The sequence below is a fragment of the Trachypithecus francoisi genome, unplaced genomic scaffold (genome assembly GCF_009764315.1).
Source record: "Trachypithecus francoisi isolate TF-2019V2 unplaced genomic scaffold, Tfra_2.0 Lachesis_group1, whole genome shotgun sequence".
NCBI classification, from domain to species: domain Eukaryota; kingdom Metazoa; phylum Chordata; class Mammalia; order Primates; family Cercopithecidae; genus Trachypithecus; species Trachypithecus francoisi.
Window position 1 is genome coordinate 138953744 of NW_022681454.1, and position 20017 is coordinate 138973760.

General features: G+C 35.7%; 1 protein-coding gene across 6 annotated transcripts in view; it reads right to left on the reverse strand.

Moving 5' to 3' along the window:
• Positions 1 to 20017, reverse strand: part of INPP4B (inositol polyphosphate-4-phosphatase type II B) — an 865488-nt gene that overhangs the window by 109459 nt on the left and 736012 nt on the right. For all 6 annotated transcript variants that reach the window (XM_033215351.1, XM_033215352.1, XM_033215348.1 and 3 more), the window contains one exon: positions 7037 to 7193. In XM_033215351.1, coding sequence (XP_033071242.1) covers positions 7037 to 7193 — 157 coding nt within the window. The remainder of the gene's footprint in view (positions 1 to 7036; positions 7194 to 20017) is intronic.

The following is a 20017-nucleotide window of genomic DNA, read 5'->3' on the forward strand; positions in this document are numbered from 1 at the left end:
TATTAATGTGATCATTACCCCTCCTTTGATACCTCATTTGGTCTCCAAACTGCATTTGATTTTCATCCCTTGATGTTTCTTACACCTCATCTGAGAGTAATCCTCATGCCTCAAGGCTAACAAAGATTTTGCTCATCTTTTCTTCTTCTTTCTCTTTACATTTTATCCAGGTTAATCTATCTGCTGATGCCTCCCAAATGTTTACTTCCTTTCCTAAGTCTTTTATCTCGTAAATGATGCCTTTGGAAGATCTCTCGCTAGGTATATCCCTTCAAATACAACTTACTCATGCACTAGACTGTAAAGACAGGGCCATGACTGAACATGTTCCTGGATACAGTAACTGGAACGGGGTAAGTACTCAACAAATATGGAATGAATGAAAGAATCTTCCTCTTTCTTTTCCAATCAACATAAATTTAGTGTCTTTCCATGAGGCTTAATGCCTGAACTATTTTATATATAATTGCATTAATTAGTGAGTTGTTCTAGTCTTTAATTATTATTATTATTTTAGAGACAGAGTCTCTCTGTCACCTAGCCTGGAGTGCAATGGCATGATCTCAGCTCACTACAACCTCTGCCTCCCAGGTTTAAGTGATTCTCCAGCCTCAGCCTCCCAAGCAGTTGGGACTACAGGTGCATGCTACCATGTTCAGCTAATTTTTGTATTTTTAGTAGAGATGGGGTTTCACCATGTTGGCCAGGCTGGTCTTGAACTCCTGACCTCAAGAGATCCACCTGCTTCGGCCTCCCAAGGTGCTGGTATTACAGGCATGAGCCACTGTGCCCGGCACAGTCTTTAATTATTTTAAGTGTATTAGATAGATAGCTAATCTAGAGAACCAAAGACAAAGGATGGGAAAGAGGAGCAGTTCACTACAGCCTTATATGTGTTCCTATTTGAAGGTTGGGGTGCACTTTTAGGATGAAAAATCTTTGGCACCAGCAAGACATTGATAACTGGTGACAAATCACTGGCAAATCTCTAGTAGTTACCAGCAGACAGCTGTGCATTTTTCTGTTTGTTTGCTTGTTTACTTTTTACATACAGATGGGCTCTCACCATGCTGCCCAGATTGGTCTCAAATTCTTGGCTTCCAGTGATCCACCCACCTGGCCTTCCAAAGTGCTTAGATTATAAGTGTGAGCCACAGCGATTGGCCCAGACGATTGTGTTAACTGAAGGCAGGCAGAGATAAAGTAAAATATAAGGTATATATAGTGCATTATCAGATCCCAGGAGGAAATGTGGAATGTGCCTTACAAGTTAAAAAGAAACTTTCAAGCCAAAAAGGACATGAGTACCACGAAACTAAAAACAAATTCTAAGCAGTGATACGTGGACTAATTCAATGACCTGCATGGATATTTCCCACCTTTGAAAGAAACAGTGATGACTCGAAGCCCATACGGGGTCATTAAGGAAAATTATTTCAGAGGAACTTTATCTTTGACAGGATTTACAGCTGGATAGATTAGGAAAAATAATTCAATGGCATAGGATATTTGGCCTTTTATAGGGCATTTCATGATATACTTGTGAAAGATGGAGAAATATAGGCCATGCAATGATATCAATGGGTGAATATAGAGCTGGTTGAACACACATCCCCAAAGGGTAGTGATTAACCAGCATATTTGAATGCATACTGTTCTTTTTAGTGGTGTGCCTTAAGAATCTTTATTTAGATCTGTTTTCTAATCACTTTTACCTGTTACTTCTAGGAATGGACAGAAAATGCATATAAAATGTGAATTAAATAATCCTGAGTAGGTCAGTAGATACGAAGGACGAAAGAAACAGGTATTTATTAGAGTGTACTCAAAGGCGTTTTATACCAGTCAGTCATGGGTTTAGACATCCATCTCTTCAGTAGAATCGGGATAGACTGTTTTAATCTTCTCATGCCCCCAATATTTCATAATGTCTAGTATATAGTGCTGCTTAAATGTTGCTTGAATCTTTAGAAGCCTGAAGGGTAGGTCAAATTTAGCAACGTTTATGGATATCAATAGAATTAGTGGCAAAATGTGGGTGTCGAAACAGTGAATGTCAGCTTAGATATCATTAATATTAGAATAGTACCCAAAAGTATGGAGGTGGTCCTCCTGGGTTACTTTGCAGCTATTAAACCATATTTGTATCACTATGCCTAATTCTACAGACTGCTGAGACAAACTAGAAGATGTTCAGAGAAATGCAAACTATTGGTTATGCTTGAAGCTATTCCTTTGAAGAATGACTGAAAAGGTGACCATTCAAAAGGGACATGAGGGTTGCTTTCAGATACACCTTAGGCTTAATGTAAAGAAAGAAAAGTAAATTTGTTTTTTATTGCAAAGGATATCTGGGCCAGTGGGTAAAATGAAAGAAAACATATTAGGATCAAGGTCTGGAGTATGCTGCTCTAGAAAATAAAAAGAGTTTTCTATGGCTAAAGATGTGCCTCAAAGGCTAGTTGAAAATTGGCAGATATACTGTAGATAAGCTTCTTAACATATTTTAGGAGGTTTAATTACATAATCTTTAAGACGACATGAAAATCTAAGATTCCAATTTTCACTGATTTTACCTTTAAGTAAGCAGTTTGTGAAACTGAACGCATGTAGTGCTACACAGACGACAGATGATTAGAAAGGTGTTTGTACAAATAAAAGGACAATCTTTGTTCATTAGGAAACCACATAAATATACATAAGCTGTAGAACTTTGGAATAGTTATTCTATTATTTCTGTTCAGAACAGCACAAAACGTTTTACATCTCTCAGCACTATCTGCATTTACCCTGAAAAGACATTTATAAAGCAAGCCAAAGATATATGGTAAAACCTTGGTTCTCAAACAAACAGAAAACCTTCAAAACTACAGATTTAAAATATTACTAAATTAATATACTATGAAAAGGAAAATTTACAACTTGAAAAGAGAAATAGCTGTACATTATAGAACAGTGTAAGAAGATGGATAAAAGTAGCACAACTCAGATGACCATCTGTTTAGCCATGTTAAGTACACAGCAGCAAAACAAACACAAATTATAGCTACAGTGTAAAAATAAAGGAGTGTGATGAAAAAAGAAAAACTGTCATAGAATTGATTTACTCCATACTTAAAAATGTATCCCAACATAAATCAGAATAATCAAAACCCTATAAAATAAAACAAAATTCCAGAATTTGATTTAAAATAGATACAGAATCTAACAAACAAAAAAACAGAAGTAATACAACATGAAGAATAACATCACTAACAAACGATGCTGCAACAAATGCTTATCAGTCTTTATCATACCATATGTTGTAATAAATACTATATGTCTCAAATTGCTTACCTAATCAATTCACTAATTAATTGTAAAAAAGAAAGGAGCAAAATGGCTTCTGCACCCCAACTATGGGCTGGGATAAATTTGAGACTATTGAAGAAATACATTTTATTATCAAAAAAATATTTTGGAATATAGAAATATGTTATATAATGTCAAACTTCACAGAAACAAGAAATTACAATATGACATTTTCACCCACAGTGGCATGAAATAAGTGAAAATATTTAAGGCTGAGAAGACTGTAATTAGAAGGGTGCTTTTAGATCCTGTAGTTAGAGTGCCTTTTGTTATAGAGAACTGTCAAAATGTTTCTATCCATCCAGATGTTGATTTCTAAATGCTGTTCTCCAATAAAATGAAACCAGGGTTCTTTAGAAATTGGCCAAACCTGAAGCTGGGGTAGGGAAAATATAAGATGAGACTAGAGCTTCTTATGGTGCCAAAGAGGAATGCAGCAAGTAAAAAAAGTAAGAAAATGAGTAAGGGAAATAAGAAAGTAAGGGAGTAAACAACATATGGTAGGATGTTGTCAGAAGGACACAGAAATCAGTCTGAATAAGAGAGAACAACTTGAGTCCAAAATAAATAATATTAGTATTGGATTCTTAACCAAATAAACTAAGTATTCAAACAAGAAGAAAAGATTTTGAATGTTATCACCACAAGGAATGATAAACATTTAAAGTGATGAATACGGTAATTACTCTGATGAATACGGTAATAAAGGAGCACATGGGGTTTTACCCCAAAACATGGCTCCCTGATATAATGAATATTTTGAATTACAGGCCCTTGGAGATCAACAGATGCTAGAACAGAATTTTCCTATCTACATAAAGACCGGGCACACCGACGAAGGAGAAGAGTTGTTTCTCCTCTGCCTTGGCTCCACGTCTCTTAATCTTCTACCTCTTCAAAAGCACAGGCTGAAGTTGCCTTAACTGCTTAAAGCCCAGATCTTCAAAAATAAACAAACAAAAAACCAAACAACAATTTCTTGTGATCCATTCCTTGAGTTTCTATTAAGTGAACCCATGCCAGGAGGAAGACCAAAGTCATCAACAAACCTGAACATATTTTTGTCACAAACCAACAGGCCCAACAGACCACTGTATGTTCTTCAACCCCATTAAATTATCCTAAAAATTATTTGCTTTCTTCCTAAAATCATCCACACTACCTCTCCTTTCCCTTTACCTTTACATGTAGGGTATATAAGCATCTGTACCCCATTGAGATACTAGGCAATCACTGTGTGATTCTCCCCTTACACATGATAGCAATAAATTTATATTCCTTTTCTCTTACAAATCTGCCTTTCTACGAGTTAATTTTTCAACAACTTTTCAGAGGGCAAAAGGAGAAGCTTTTCATTCACCCACACATACACATTCATTGAGACATCACAGTGAACCCCATAAAAATGTACAATTATTATGTGTCAAATATAATTAAAATTTAAGTTAAAAATAAGTATTCATGAGTCCACATTGATATTTTAAAAAATGGATAAATAAATACATAGAAGGGAGAGGGCAACTCTTCCTTACAAAATAATTCCAGTTCTCACAATCTAATTTATGAGAAAATATCTGAAATTTAAAGACTTAGAGAATCAAAGATGCTTATATGTTAATTATAGCACTATGATAGTACTTAAAAATCTAAAATAATGGCTTCTATTTTGATGAATTCGTTTACAGTCATTATAATATTCGTTCTGGAGAATGATTATGAGGAAATATTCAGACAAAAGTAACATATTTCACACATTTAAATAGTGACTTCTCCTAAAAAAAATTCTAACACAAGAAAGAATTGATGATGAGTGAAATAAACACAGATAATAAGAAAATAAATTAGAGGGTAATATGTTGTAGTTTGACTCTAACCATCCACAACATTGATCTAGTTGTGAATTCTACTTTTGCAGCAACTTCTACTTGGTTTTAGACTATATCTACACAACATCTCATATTCAAATAAAAATGACTCATCTTATCTTACAGACGATTTATCTACTGAATATTTTACCTTTTAAAATGCATTTTGATTGCTCAGATGCAGTCTTCTGGTGAAATACAAGATAAACACACACACACACACACACACACACACACACACACTATAATTTCAAATATTTTGGAATTTTATTGTCTTCAGTGAGAAGTTTTGGCAACATTGAACAAAAAATGTAACAAAATCCAGTGTCTCTTATTTCTGCTAAAAAATAAAATGTCTTGAAAAAAATCTATCAATGGACATGGTAGGTCACTAAAATGAATTCTTCTTACCTCATTTTCTAGAGGACAGCAGTGTTTGGCCCATACTTGATAATCAATATATGCTCAATTAAAGAAAATTGAAGTATGCTATTTCTTTATGACATAGCTATGACAAGGTTTCATTTTGATTCATGTAAAGTTATGAAGCTAGACAAGATTCATTAACTAATAAAAACTGGTATTATTAAAAACAGAAAATCCCTACATACAGTTAGATCAAGTAGGTGTGAACATAAAGAACATTAGCATAAATGTTTCACCTGTATGAATGTATGACAGAGGAAGAGGGACCATCTACAATAAGAACACTTTAGGAAGCCATAGCTTACAATATAATTTAGAAATGGTTCTACTGTTAATCAAGTGATGAAAGATGGATGTTTGAGATAATTAAACTCCTGACAAAAATGTGAGTAATGAAAAATCAGGAAAACAAATTGAGGAAACATAAATCTAATTTTATAAATGTTTCTATTTTCTTATGCTTATGACTCTTTTCTTTTTAAAGTGAAAGAAAGAACAGATTTCAGAAGAAGAGAGTAGGAAAATATTGCTTATTCTCTACAAACACTTAAGGTACTCAGCAAAAAAGTCTGACTCAACCCTAATAGCAGTTCCTACTGCCATAAAGAGATGTAAACATTTGTCTTGGTTTTTGTGTCAACATTAATCAAACATTAATCAAATCAACAAAAAGAAAATTTCAAAACCATTTATAGGGACACACCTGTAGTTAAAATTTTGTTTGTATTTTCTAGCCAACTTTGTAATAAGGTATACATGTGAAAGTATCTGCCTACCTATCTACCTACCTACCCACCTATCTCTCCACAGAAAAACACACGCACTCACATGTATACACATGTGTACATGTGTGCATGGTTTCACGAAAATCTAGATTTGTCATATATTTTTTAGAGCAATATGCTAACATGTTCCTTACAATCAAATCTTTCTATATGTTTTGGAGATAATTTACACAAATATTTCTCAGAATAATGCAAAAGTCATCCTATCTGATTACATTCTGTTAAGAAACCACTGTGAGATACTGTGTCTGATACGCCTCTAAGTTTCTAAGAGTTAAGTGCAGATGCTTATTTATCTTTCAAAAAAATTTTGGAGGAATGTGTCAAGGTAGGTTAAACTATGTCAGATCCTTAAAACACTTTTCTTTTTTCAAGGTTTTTTATGTGGTAAGAGAATAAAAAAAAGAACATTGCTAGCAGTTCTGAAAACACAACTGAGATGCAATTTGATAAATAGCCTTCCATCATCCAAGCCAGAGCTGTGGAAAATCATGCTATCAGCACTTTCATCAAAGATACTATTGACTCCTCTTTTTCTATCTCATTTTATCATGACTTTCTCATTTTGTTTACTCAGTAAATGATTGGGAAAAAAAAAAGATTTCTTACCTCTTGGGTGAGAGGGGATGGAGTCTGCTAACGAAGGTTCCTTTTCTCCATCATTGTTGCCGCCACTGCCTTCACTGCCGCCATCTCTTTCAATCAGTTTGTCCACCATAGCAATAATGCAGTTCAGGCTCTTCCCTACGTTGGCCCACACCCTGTCCTGAAAAAAGCATGAGTATCACTACGTATTTTTTATCACAAAAACAAGATAAGGTAAAGTCAGATAAATCTATTTTAGAGAAGCATTTGGAAGGGTAGTCATTAGAATGCAGATGGAGTAGCTCTAAATTCCCATTAATTTGGTCAGACTATGGATATATAATAAATATATGTTCTCTTAATAAAGCGAAAATGAAGTATTATGAATCTTTTTATTTAGTACATTATTTTCACTCTGTCATAAAGAAATGATCATCATACAATACTAATCCATAATAGAGCACAAATTATGATATTTTAAATGGAAGATATCAATTCTCTTTATCAACACTTATTACGAAAGCAAAGACACACCAATATTTTTAAAGAATGGCCTCCTCTTATGTTAGGAATTCTTGGAGTATTTTTGGATATATATATTTCAGTAGCATTAAGTATATTCACATTGTCATGCACCCATTACTAACATCCACTTCCAGAACTTTTTCATCTTCCTAGACTGAAACTCTATACCCCTTACACATGAATTTCAAATTTCTTACTCTTCCAGCCCTTGGCAACCATCATTCTGCTTTCTGTCCCTGTGAATGTGACTATTCTAGGTACTAGAAATTCTGGAAGTATAGTCTTTAGACCACTTCTCACAGAATAGCCCAGAAAATTAGTATGCAGATCCCTGGGTCTCACCAATTGAATCAGAAACCCCGGGAGGAAGGCACAATAAATTGAAATTTTGACGAATTCCTCAGATACTTCTGACCATACTGTCTTATAACTTCTACTTAATATTATACACTAGAGCTACATAATAAGTCATTTTGAGTGATTTATTTCCCAGGGAGCAACCTGTACCACTAATGGGCCTCTTTGCCACTAATCTTCCCAGTTCTCATTAGTAGCAATTTTTGCTTAAGGCAATGCATGCAACTAAATTGTTTGATTCACAAAATTGCTATTATTAATTGTTTAAATACTATTTGTAATATATATATCACGATAGAAGACTGCCATTCCTCATTTCCTTCGTGCTTCTCTTCCTATATCATCTAGCTCTGACTCCTAATTTCTCTCTCCAGGCATAATATCCAGACAGATTTATGGTGTTTTCCCTGCATCATACCACAGAACAACCTTTCAGTGGGTGCTTTCTCTATAAAAGAGGTATCTCAGGAACATGGAGTACCACTTAATGTAAAGATAGTACTAAATTATAGTATTTCCTTAGTGGTTTGTATATTTTTTCTCAAATGTACTTTTTTTTTTTTTTTGCCTAAGCTAATTTTGCTACTTCATAAACATATAAATTAATTTTGGAAAGGATAAATCAAGGAATAGAAACTAAAGTTGAATTGAGATTATGCGATGGCTGTCTTGTAAAGACAGAGTGCACAGACTTGCCTACTTTAGCTGAGGAAGTAATAGGGTTTTAAAGAAAAGCAGAACATTCAAAGTTAGCACAGGTAATTTTGGATCCTTATGTGACATGCTACCTAGGAGACATTGAGAAAACTATTTCATCCCTGGGGAAGCCCAGTCGTTTCAGTTGGAATGATAATTATTGCTCTAACTACCTCACCAAACTACAGTGGGAGCCAAATGTTGTGTTTTCTATGACGGCACTTGTTAAAATTACTACCATCTGGCAAAATCACATCCAAAACTTCCTGGCTTTCCTAAGTGAATCAAGCTTTCCCCTCACCCTGTAACCCTGAGTGGGAAGTATTCTTTTAACCACATGTGATTATAACAATCTTTCCCCTAAAGTCTGATCTTTCCACAAAGAATTGAAAGCACTTTACCTCTAAGAAAAATTTAAACATCAATCACATCCATAGATTACATCATCATCTGCCTGTTGTCTGAAACAATGATGTAAAGTAACCTCTGAGCCATAAACCAGGAGAGCTAAGGAAGCTCATTTATTCCAGGAGGAAATGCTGGGGAAAGGTAAGTAACCAGATGGTCTTGACATCAGTTGGATTGGGATTTGGTGAGGAGCTTCCATTCTGGAGCACAATAACAAACTCATGGCCTCTCTTTTGAATATGTCTTAATCACTACCACCAACTGCATCTTTAAGGTGATCAAATTGAAAAATGAAACAACTCTCCAGCTAAAACTGGAAATCAACTCTGCTACTGAGGGAAAAAAAAAGGGGAGCAGATTCCTCTCAATTTTTCAGATTGGCTTTGTACATAAGTTGTCAACTCTCTTCCTGTTGTCCATGTTGAAAGCAACTTGTGTGTGTGTTTATGTGTGTGTGTGCGCATATGTGACACAGTTGGCTCACTGCAGCCTTGATCTCCCGATAAAATGATCAAATGATCAAATGATCCTCCCACCTCAGCCTCCCAAGTAGCTGGGACCACAGTTGCGCCCACCAAGCCTAACTAATTTTTGCAATTTTTGCAGAGGTGGGGTTTTACTATGTTGCCCAGGCTGATCTTGAACTCCTGGGCTCAAGTGATCCACCCACCTCAGCCTCCCAAAGTTCTGGCATTACAAGTGGGAGCCACTGCACCTCAGGGAACTTTATATTTTGATCAAAGATCAAGTTGCATTGCATGTTGCTTTTCTTACATAAAGGAATGTAAGGGATAGATCAACTTCTCTTAATCACATCTCTGAAGAGCCTGAAAATAAAAGTATTTAAAAGATAATTTGACATTCACACGTATATATTGTTCTTCCTTTCCAAACAGCTCAGGTTGTAAGATTTCGCTGGTAGAAAAACCACCTTTGTAGCCTGTAAAGAGATCTTTGTTGGTCTGAGGAGCAAAATGAAGCATGCTCATTGGCTAAAACCAATCAGCATGTCATAAAGGGCTATATACGGTAGGCAGAATAAAAAAAATTTAGTCATTAATGTTTAGAGGACACAGAAGATGAGACAAATATTTGTTAGGGGTGGGAAATTGAGCAGTCTCTTCTGTGATACTAATACACAATTAATGCATAATCAAATATTTGCTTGAGGGGACACTCAACAGCAGACCCTAAGCAGACTCCTTCTATTCCTTGTCTGTTGGAGAGGAGATGCTGCCTATCTGGTGGTGAGAGAATTCAGCCTTGCTGGTCATGGCCTCCTTCTCTTTTATGGCCTTTACTAAGTAGTTATTACTACTTAGTAGCAGTTAATAAAGTTATTGATGTGTGTTTCTGTCTCTAATATTAGACTGAGTTATTTGAGTACTGTGTTCTTGTTTTGTGGCACAGGGTCTGGCTCTCAGAAATTTTTGTTGGAGGAAAGGAAAGAAGGCAGGTGGAGAAAGAGGGAGGAAGTAAGAGAGGGAAGAGAAGGAGGTGACTCCAAAGATAGATTAAAGGCTATATTTATATTCATTTTGTATATGCACATTAGCTAATTTAATGTTCAAAAGCCACCAAATAAGGTTACTGTTATTGACTCAGTTTTTAGAGATAAAGGACTTCTTGTAAGAGATGTTTAATAACATTCAACATTAAAATGGTATAAATGGACTAGAACTTCCATTCAGTTTGGTTCCAAAGACTTGATTCTTTCACTGTGATTTTCCACAGAAATGGGGTACACAGTAGCACAAACTACTGTCACATATGCGCACACACACACATAAACACACACACAAGTTGCTTTCAACATGGACAACAGGAAGAGAGTTGACAACTTATGTACAAAGCCAATCTGAATGTATTTTGTGTATGCAGAAAAAAAAAAAAAAAAAAACAGAATAAAGGAGCCCAGGAAGGGTGAGGTAGAGGTGTGTGCCACCTTACAGGAGCAAGACTAGGTTTTAGTTATCTGAGACTTAAATGTGAGAAGAGATAAGTCTACAAAATGAACTGGCTGGTCCCATCTCATGTACCCTCAAGTCTGAGATCAAAGATGTCTTACAAGCAGTGATAGAGCGGTCATTTGGTTAAAGGGTCATTCAGTTTGGCACAAAGGACATAAGTGACCTGCATTAATAAAGGAGTATCAGGATCAAGGCCCCAGATCCATTCATGTGACCAGGATATAGAGCAGGGTGCAGATAACAAGGAGGAAAGGTGATTATTCAGTTACTAGGAGACTGTAGTACATGGTAGTCAATTGTTTTGAAACTAGGATGCTAGAGAAGGGTAAGAAAGATTTTTAAAGGGAAGCCTTGAATATCTGAGTTTTTTCTTAAACAAGCCCCTTTCCATTATATCTCTGTGAAAACATACACAGAGGAAAGTTACCAGCACCAATACATTCTCATTCTGATGATTTTTACTCACTGTGCCAGTCCACAGGGGAAATACCTTGTGCCTAGATTGCTGGTATGGGGCTAGGGCCTACTCTTCTTTCTTCTCTACTAAAATCACACAATTAGTTTCAGATTGCTCCCATGATGAAGAAAGGCTGATTAGTGGGAAGACAACAGTAGCATAAGAATGTGGCTGCAGTACGTGGTGCTTCCAGCCCCTCCAGATCCTGCTTAGCTCCCCGCCACATGAGAGGATTAAAAACCACTACCACCTATCAGAGAAATGGATTGCTGGGCCTTTTCCCAAGAAACAGTAGCCATTATCTTGCTAGGTCCCCTACTGTCTGAAGGAAGTAATGGGGAATCAGCAGGTTAAAGTCTAATCTTTATTCAGTGGAGCCTAACTGGTGTATTTAACCTCCATGGAGCCTTCACAACAACCCTACTCCTTGGAGGTGAACTGGCTATAAACTTTTCCTGGTCAATGAGGGCATAGAGTCAGTGGGGAACCAGCAGCAATATTTATTTCACTCTGAGTCAGGTGCTGTTTTATTTCTGGGTTACAATCTAAGCTAACATCCAGGTCAAACCCACTGGCAGTAGATGCAGAAATGTTGACGGATATAGCCACGGGGTCATTACACCTGGCAGAGTGAGCCATGAAGGCAGGCAGCATGATGGTGACTCAGCATGTAACACAATTATGAGTTTAGTAGCATCAAGAGAAATCCTGACTGCTTTGGAGCAGTATATTTGGAGAATATATTTTTTAAGTTAAAAAATATATTCCGTAATGCTTAGCTGACCAACGTTTTCTAAGGCCAATTTTTGATCAGAAAGAATGTGAACACTAAGCCAGAGCTGATATAGATATACAAAATAGCCCTGATGTATCTATATTTCCGGAATAATTTCTCACTTGTCATTATCAATTTCTGAGGACTTTGATTAGAAACAGTCAGTGAATTAACAAGGCCAATCCCATCTTTAAAAAGAAGCTTCCATTTATCCTTGATTTTGATAGAGAGCAATATGCTGTATACTGGCCAAGGTCTGTAATACTGAAAACCTTTGTTCTTTCAAGAGCTGGATAGCTTTTCTCCCTGAAGCCTTTATCCAGACTCTTAGGTAAATTGAGTTGCACTTAAAATATTCTGTGTTTCAAACTGGCAAGTGTATAGCCCACGGTATCTGTCTCTTTCACACACACCCACACCCACACACATACACACACCACATATCAACATACACACATCAACACACACACACACATTCACTAAAAATAGCCAGACACATAAACATCCACCAGATGAGATTCCCTGATCTTTGCTTCCTGTTGGTCCTCCTGCTTTAACTTCACCTATTTCCTCATGTAAAAATACCTGACCTTCATCTCCCAATAACTACACTCAGTTTAAAATTTACTCCTGGCCTCATCCTGAAAACGAATCCCCTGTAACAAAAATGGACTCAATTAGCCATTGTTTCTCCAATTCTGACCTCTCCAGATTCCCCTGGCTTGGATTTTTCTCATGCCTATATTATTGGCTATCACAAAATCAGGTCTATCTATCAGTGCCACATTAATCGTCACTGATCACCATCCTCATTTGATTATTTCTAATCAAAAGCAGGCCTAGTACTATAGCCAATATTACATTCTTCCCTCAGCCTGGAGGCACATCTATAGTTAAGTAGACCTAGATAATCCTTATTTCTCATTAGTCTTCAAAATGAAACCTTCATCCAGATGTCTTCTTGTGGTCTTAGAAACATGCTGTTACATTAAATCAACATATATTTACTAGACATCTGCTATATGCCAGTTCAGTGCTAAACATCAAAGATTTGAAGGAAACTTTGGAAGATCTAATATTTCTAATATCTTGAAACATGTTGGCTTTTATACCTAGAATACTTTCTCCATTATCTTTCATCAATCTAAATTCTTCCCCTTTCAAATCTCACCATCTCCAAGAATGTTTCATGCTTCTCTCCTTTCTCTTTGCCTAACATACTTTTTTCTTTTTAATAGACTGTGTGCTCTATAAATGAAATGACTATTATTTTTTAATCATTTTATTCTCATGTCTTAGTCCTAGAGAGGAAGTGGATGAATAAAAGAAGAATGGATACAGGAATAAAAGAAAGAAAAAGGGGGTGATTCCTCCATCTTTTCTGACTGTCACATAACCACTCTCTGAATATTTTTGGCATTTTTAAATTTCAAAATTTCTTCTTCTTCCTTTATTTTTAGAGATTAGATCTCCCTCTGTTGCCCAGACTAGAATGCAGTGGGGCGATCATAGCTCACTGCAACCTCAAACACCTAGGCTTAAGCAATCTTCCTGCGTCAGTCTCCCAAGTAGCTGGGACGACAGGTGTCTGCCACCACACTTGGCTTGGCATTTTTAATGTGTATCACACAACCACTTGCATCCTTGGAATATCTTTCAATACCTCTGTTCATTTTATGAGTGCTAGTCATCTTACTTAAATGAGATGATATTACTGTTAAGGTCAGGTTTCATATAAGTGCCTATACCACTGTTGCACACTGTTTATACTTATTGAATATCTCTTGACTGACTTACTAATCTGTTATTTGGTAGTTAAAAAAAAAAGATACTATAAGAAGTTCTCATTACATGCATCTTCAAATTGAATTTAGAACCAAGTTCCTACTCCAAATGGCTACATTCAACCTAATAAATGCCACATCATGCTAAAGCTTTCAATTCAGTGAAAATGTTAAATAAAGCATTTGCTTAATAATAAGTGAAAAAATTCCACTGATTGACTAAAGCTTTTAACTTTAAATTGGTAACTGGATGCTATCTGCACACCATTAGATACTTGCACAACTGGTTGAATTGTATGACGTTATCAGTTAGTGTGCTGTGCACAACCATTTTCAAAGACTAATTCTTTTTAATTGTATGTACCTTAATAAATCAAGCCAACGGTCTGCCTTACTACACCATAGTGTTTCCTTTACTTATTCACTAAATTTTGGAGTTAAAAATTTTCTATTTGGGAAACAATATCTCATTATTCAAAATAAAATATATTAAACTTTGAGGGCACTTGATTTGAATGTAATAACACATTTCTAAAGTGTATGTATGCAAGTTTGCACATTCATTATACACAGGCACATCAAAATACCTGATATTGAACCAGGCATTATAAATGTCTAGAAAATATCCAAGGGAGATGATGGTATCCAATACAGAACTGCAGGAAAATCATTACATTATTTTACATAATCATTACATTATTTCATTACATTAATAGAAATAAACTATCTATTAAAATACAGGTTTGAATTGGAGGATGAGCTGCTGATTCAGCAAGTCTATCCATTCACTTATTCCTACATTAATTCTGAAAAAGACATTGAGCTAGGATGTATAGGACATGTTAGGTGTTATAAAAGAGGGGACTGAGGTGAAAATATTAACTGCATGTGGGAAAATCTAGAAATTGGCAGGATTTCACGAATATGCATGCACATAAAGATCTCATCAGGGGTTTCTTTTCTTTAATAGAACATTTGTGCATTTTGATGGACAGTCATGAACTTTGCTTAATCACCTTTTGTGGACCTTCATATTGGATAAGTATTCAAAGCACATTTCTCTTGGGTGATATAGACTGGAGAAGTTCAGGAATGTTTCCCATCCATCAAGAAAACAGAGGATAGAACACATTCAGTTGCCATATAGGGAACAACTGGCCCCACTCTCCCTGCCTTTGACTGCCCTTTCTGATGGTGACAGTGAATGCTTTGAGTGTTCCCTCCTTCTTTTAAGATTAACAAAACCATACAACCCTATTATGTGTGACTTAGGGATAAAAAAATAAAAAGCTGAGACAAGGGGCAAATAGTTGCTTTCAATTTACATTTGCTGGGAAATATCTGAAGAAATTATTTCTGTGTAACTAGAACCTTTGTAATCCGCACATGAATAATTAAATAAAGTTGCCACCACTGGTTTCTGGAGGCTTCTGAAGTCCTTCATTAGTCATGACCTTAGTTTTGGTCATCTCTGATTTTCTGTGTCTATCTTGAATTTTATCACTTTCTATATTTGAAGATATTTTGAAGATGACTTAAATAGTCACTACATACAGAGTTGATTAAGACACTAGGAAATATGCACTAGGGAGAGGGGGATATTTTGCAGATGGCTAGAATAGTTATCTTAGAGCTAATTAAGACACTGAGAAATAAGAACTGAGAAGGACATAACTGGGTACTCCTCACTGGAAGGGAGAAACAAAATCCTCAAAAGGACTCATGAATTATAGTGGGAGAAAAGCTACTGGACATAGGGCAGAATTATATTAAGTTGAAATATTCTGTTTCAAAATAAGAAGACAAATAAAAATAACCATCTGCAGACAAATTTCAAAGACATTAATTTATTCTATAAATGTGTATTGAGTACCTTTTGTGTTCACACACTTCACTAACTGTGTAAATGCAACAGTGAACGAGACATTGTTTTTTTCCTATCAGAGCTTATAAAGTTCATGAACATATGGAGAAAACAGACATATAAACAACTGATTATAATCAGTGTTCACTAGGCTATGTGGTCATGTAATATAAGAGTAATGCTTCATTATACAAAATGATTTGAAGTTGGATATATATACATATGTACTAATATAAATACACACATATATATGCACCTGTCTATCACTTACAAAATTTGGAAGTATATGGCCACATTTTAGTAGAGATAATACTCATTTAGGTTACCAAGTTATAAGGTGTTGCTTTGAAAAAGTTTAATCATAGATTAATATCAAGTAGTCTATAAAAATTTGTTACTTCTAAAGAATGAGAATGATTTATCTCCTTATTAAGATCAGGACAATGGTTTTATTTTTTCTTTATTTTTATTTTATTTTATTTTTTATTTTTTTGAGACAGAGTCTCACTCTATCGCCCAGGCTGGAGTGCAGTGGCCAGATCTCAGCTCACTGCAAGCTCCGCCTCCTGGGTTTACGCCATTCTCCTGCCTCGGCCTCCCGAGTAGCTGGGACTACAGGCGCCCGCCACCTCGCCCGGCTAGTTTTTTGTATTTTTTTTTTAGTAGAGACGGGGTTTCACGGTGTTAGCCATGATGGTCTCGCTCTCCTGACCTCGTGATCCACCCGCCTCGGCCTCCCAAAGTGCTGGGATTACAGGCTTGAGCCACCGCGCCTGGCCAGGACAATGGTTTTAAATCACATGTAGCCAATTAGATAACTGAACAAAATCTTTTGAATATTAATTTTCACAGATACCTTTGCATTATGCATGTTCTCAATGTTTTTCTGTAGAGGTAATGTTTTCTAAGATGGACAGAGTAGTTGGACAAGAGAAATTGAGAATACAGATCACTATAGATTTCCTGTGGAGACACCTGGCTAAATATGCTTTGACCTCAACAATTAACAATGCTTGCAACTGTCTATGCTCATTGCTACCAATTATGGCAGTATAAATAGCTCTTCAATACTCCTGTCAAGCTTGATGCTCTTATGCCTAGTGTTCCATTATTGGAATGCTAAGCATGCTGAGTTATTTACATCCAACCGCTCAAGGTCATCGCCAAGGTCTGATTTTTCACTCAGGCAGAAATTCAAAAAATTGCAACCTCAGGAATAACGGGTTAAGCATTCACATTTGCTGTAGGCATCATTAGAGAATAGTATAGTACAAAATGAACTGTATAAAATTTGTAAGGATATATCAGAAGATGGTTCATATAAATCTAATTCCCAAACACAATCTTTGGTAGTATTGAGTTACAGAATGGCCACAAATTTTTAGGTTATCTATGGAGTTTATTAATAGGATGTTTTACATAAATATTACTATAAATTTGTGCTATTGTTTCTAAAGTCTATAAAATTATTGAAAAATTAATATGGATGGATCATCCATTGTGTTTATGTAACATAAACACATTTAACATAATAAGAAATAGCAAATGTTTGCCTAGCTTAAGAATGAAGACTAAAATTTTAAATTTGGTTTATATTTGTAACATGAAAGGAATTAATTGGATAATTTGGATGCTGAAATGCCACTTGACATAGAAATGTAGTTCAATTAAAAATGGGCTTTGTATATGTCTAAATACTAAGAATTGTTTTTCACTTTGCTAGAATGGATCAGAATATAAAGGATCAGAAGTTTCTTTTTTAACAATTGATTTGAATAGAAGTAGGCAGATTTAGCCCTTAACCTATAGTAACTTTGAAATTAAATCACAGTGTTCCACAGAATTTCAGAATTATTAGAAACCACAAAAACTAGGTCAACTTAATAGTTTGGTTAAATGACATGCTTTCATATTTTAGACAAACTAATCTTGGAATCCCAGCTGCTGGAAGCATCTGTTGCAGAGATGTAGAGAAAGAAAAGTAATATGTCATCTTAACTGGCTAAAAGAGAATGCTATGTTAGTCTATTCCTTGGAACAGATTGTTATACAAAACCAAATATTCCTTTGGGGTTTAATTGTTTACTAAATTTTCAGGAAAATAAACCCTTGAAGTATTCCTTTATTTAATAAGTAAAATTCAGCAAATAATGGACTTTTTTGTAAACATTCATTTTAGTTTCAATCTTTACCATATTTACTATACAATTATTATCCAGATTCATATGCCATCAATTTTGTCAACAAAACAAGTTGAAAAGAAAAAGGACAGCCTCATAGTGATTTACAGTGAACAGGATTCTCTTTTTTGACTTCAAAAGAATGGTTCTTACCTGCATCAACCGGGTAGAATTTAAGAGTAATCTAATAACATTTATTTACTTGTCAAATACTTATTATAAGAAGCTAAATACAATTGTCCAAGTTGGGTAATTATTACAGTCACTATCAGAAATTAAGTAAAACAAACAAAAAATGCTTAATGGAGTTACTGTAACCTTATTTGCAAACGTAAGCCACTTTAAGTGATCAGGGAATATCTTCACATAATATCACAGAAACCCAATTAAATTAATTTAAAATACTGAATTACTTCCAGCGTTGACTAGACTTGTAATCAGCACTGAAACTTTTCTAACAACTAATTAAAAAGGGAGTACACAAAGTTATGTTTCTAATTCATTTAATGCCACAGTCTCTAAAGGCATTTTCAATTAGCTGCATTTTCTTTAGTTTTACTCAATTTATCAAAGTTAGATGAAGCTTTGAGAATAATGTTAAATGGTTATGACTCTGGTGAAATATTGTTTCTATCTTTTTATAAGGGATTTCTATCCCTTGATGAAGGAATGTTCTCAGTAGACAGTGGATGCTAAGGAAAATCGATGAAAATGTTATACATCAATGAGACTCGGTTATTGTTTGCAAAAAGAGTACAATTATAATAGAAGGAGAGAATTAGAAGTAACTTTTCTGAGTGGGAAAGATTTTTCTTGTAATTATGGTAAATTTAGACAAAGCTTTTATATGCTTTCCAGAAACAATGAGTTCTGAAGGAGGCTTAGAAATGACAGGAAAGGAGACGCAGAGAGTAATGCAACCCTTCATTATTACCCGACTCCTTTTGCCTTTTGAAGGACAGCAAGAGAAACTGAGATGTCACCCCTTCATCAACTGGAGAAAAGAATCAGGAAGACGTTTTTCCTGGTGTGAAGACTAGCAAAATATTCCCAAAAGAATAATGAATGCTAACAAACAACCATGCCAGCTGATACTCCAGCCTTGGCTGGCCCATCACAAAGCCTCCAATTTTTCACGTTACTCATAAGCTCAAGTACTCATTTCGTCGGTGCCTATTTGAAACCTTCACCACTCACTTCCTCCAGTCCTCCCCGTCTTTCTCTCTTAGCACAGGATTCTACTTTACTGATAAAAGCAGCCATCCAGCCCCACCAACCCTCACATCTTCACATCCTTCCTGCAGTCTCAGGAGAAGGGCCTGTTCTTCCACCTGGGCCCTACCGTTGACTTTCTTCCTTCTCTTGTAAGGACCTTGCTCCATCAGTTATCACCTCTGTGCCTCTCACATAGCCTTTGGAATATAATATGCTCATATTTCACTCACTTTAAAACAAAACATGTAAATAACTAATAATAATCAGACACTAACACACATACTAACTACCGCTCTCTGTATGTCAGCTATTATGTCCCATCTAAAAGGCCACCCCTTCCTCTTTCTTGAATGTTTAACTTATACTCAGATTTAAATCTCCAGAGTTACTTCTGGAAACACCACTATGGCTACCACATTCTTGCTGTATCCCATGTACATCTCTAAGGCTGCACTGCGATTGCCATGTGTCTTTCTATAGCACTGAAATAGGCTGTGGAGTAACTGAGGGCCTAGGTTGTTCACCTGTGTCCCCAGCATGTGGCACAGTGAATAAGGCAGAACAGGTACTCAGTAACACTGGAGGGAATAGTTCTCTGTAAACCTTCTCAACTAATGATACGGTCCTCATTTTTCTTCCTTCTTTGCCCATCATAAGACAGTTCTGGACTTAAAATTTTGAGTTGAAGTCATATTAGCAGAAACTGTCTTCTATCATGTCTCTTTCTAAGCTTTGTTGCAAAATGTTGTAACTATTTGTTAAAGTATTTTTATC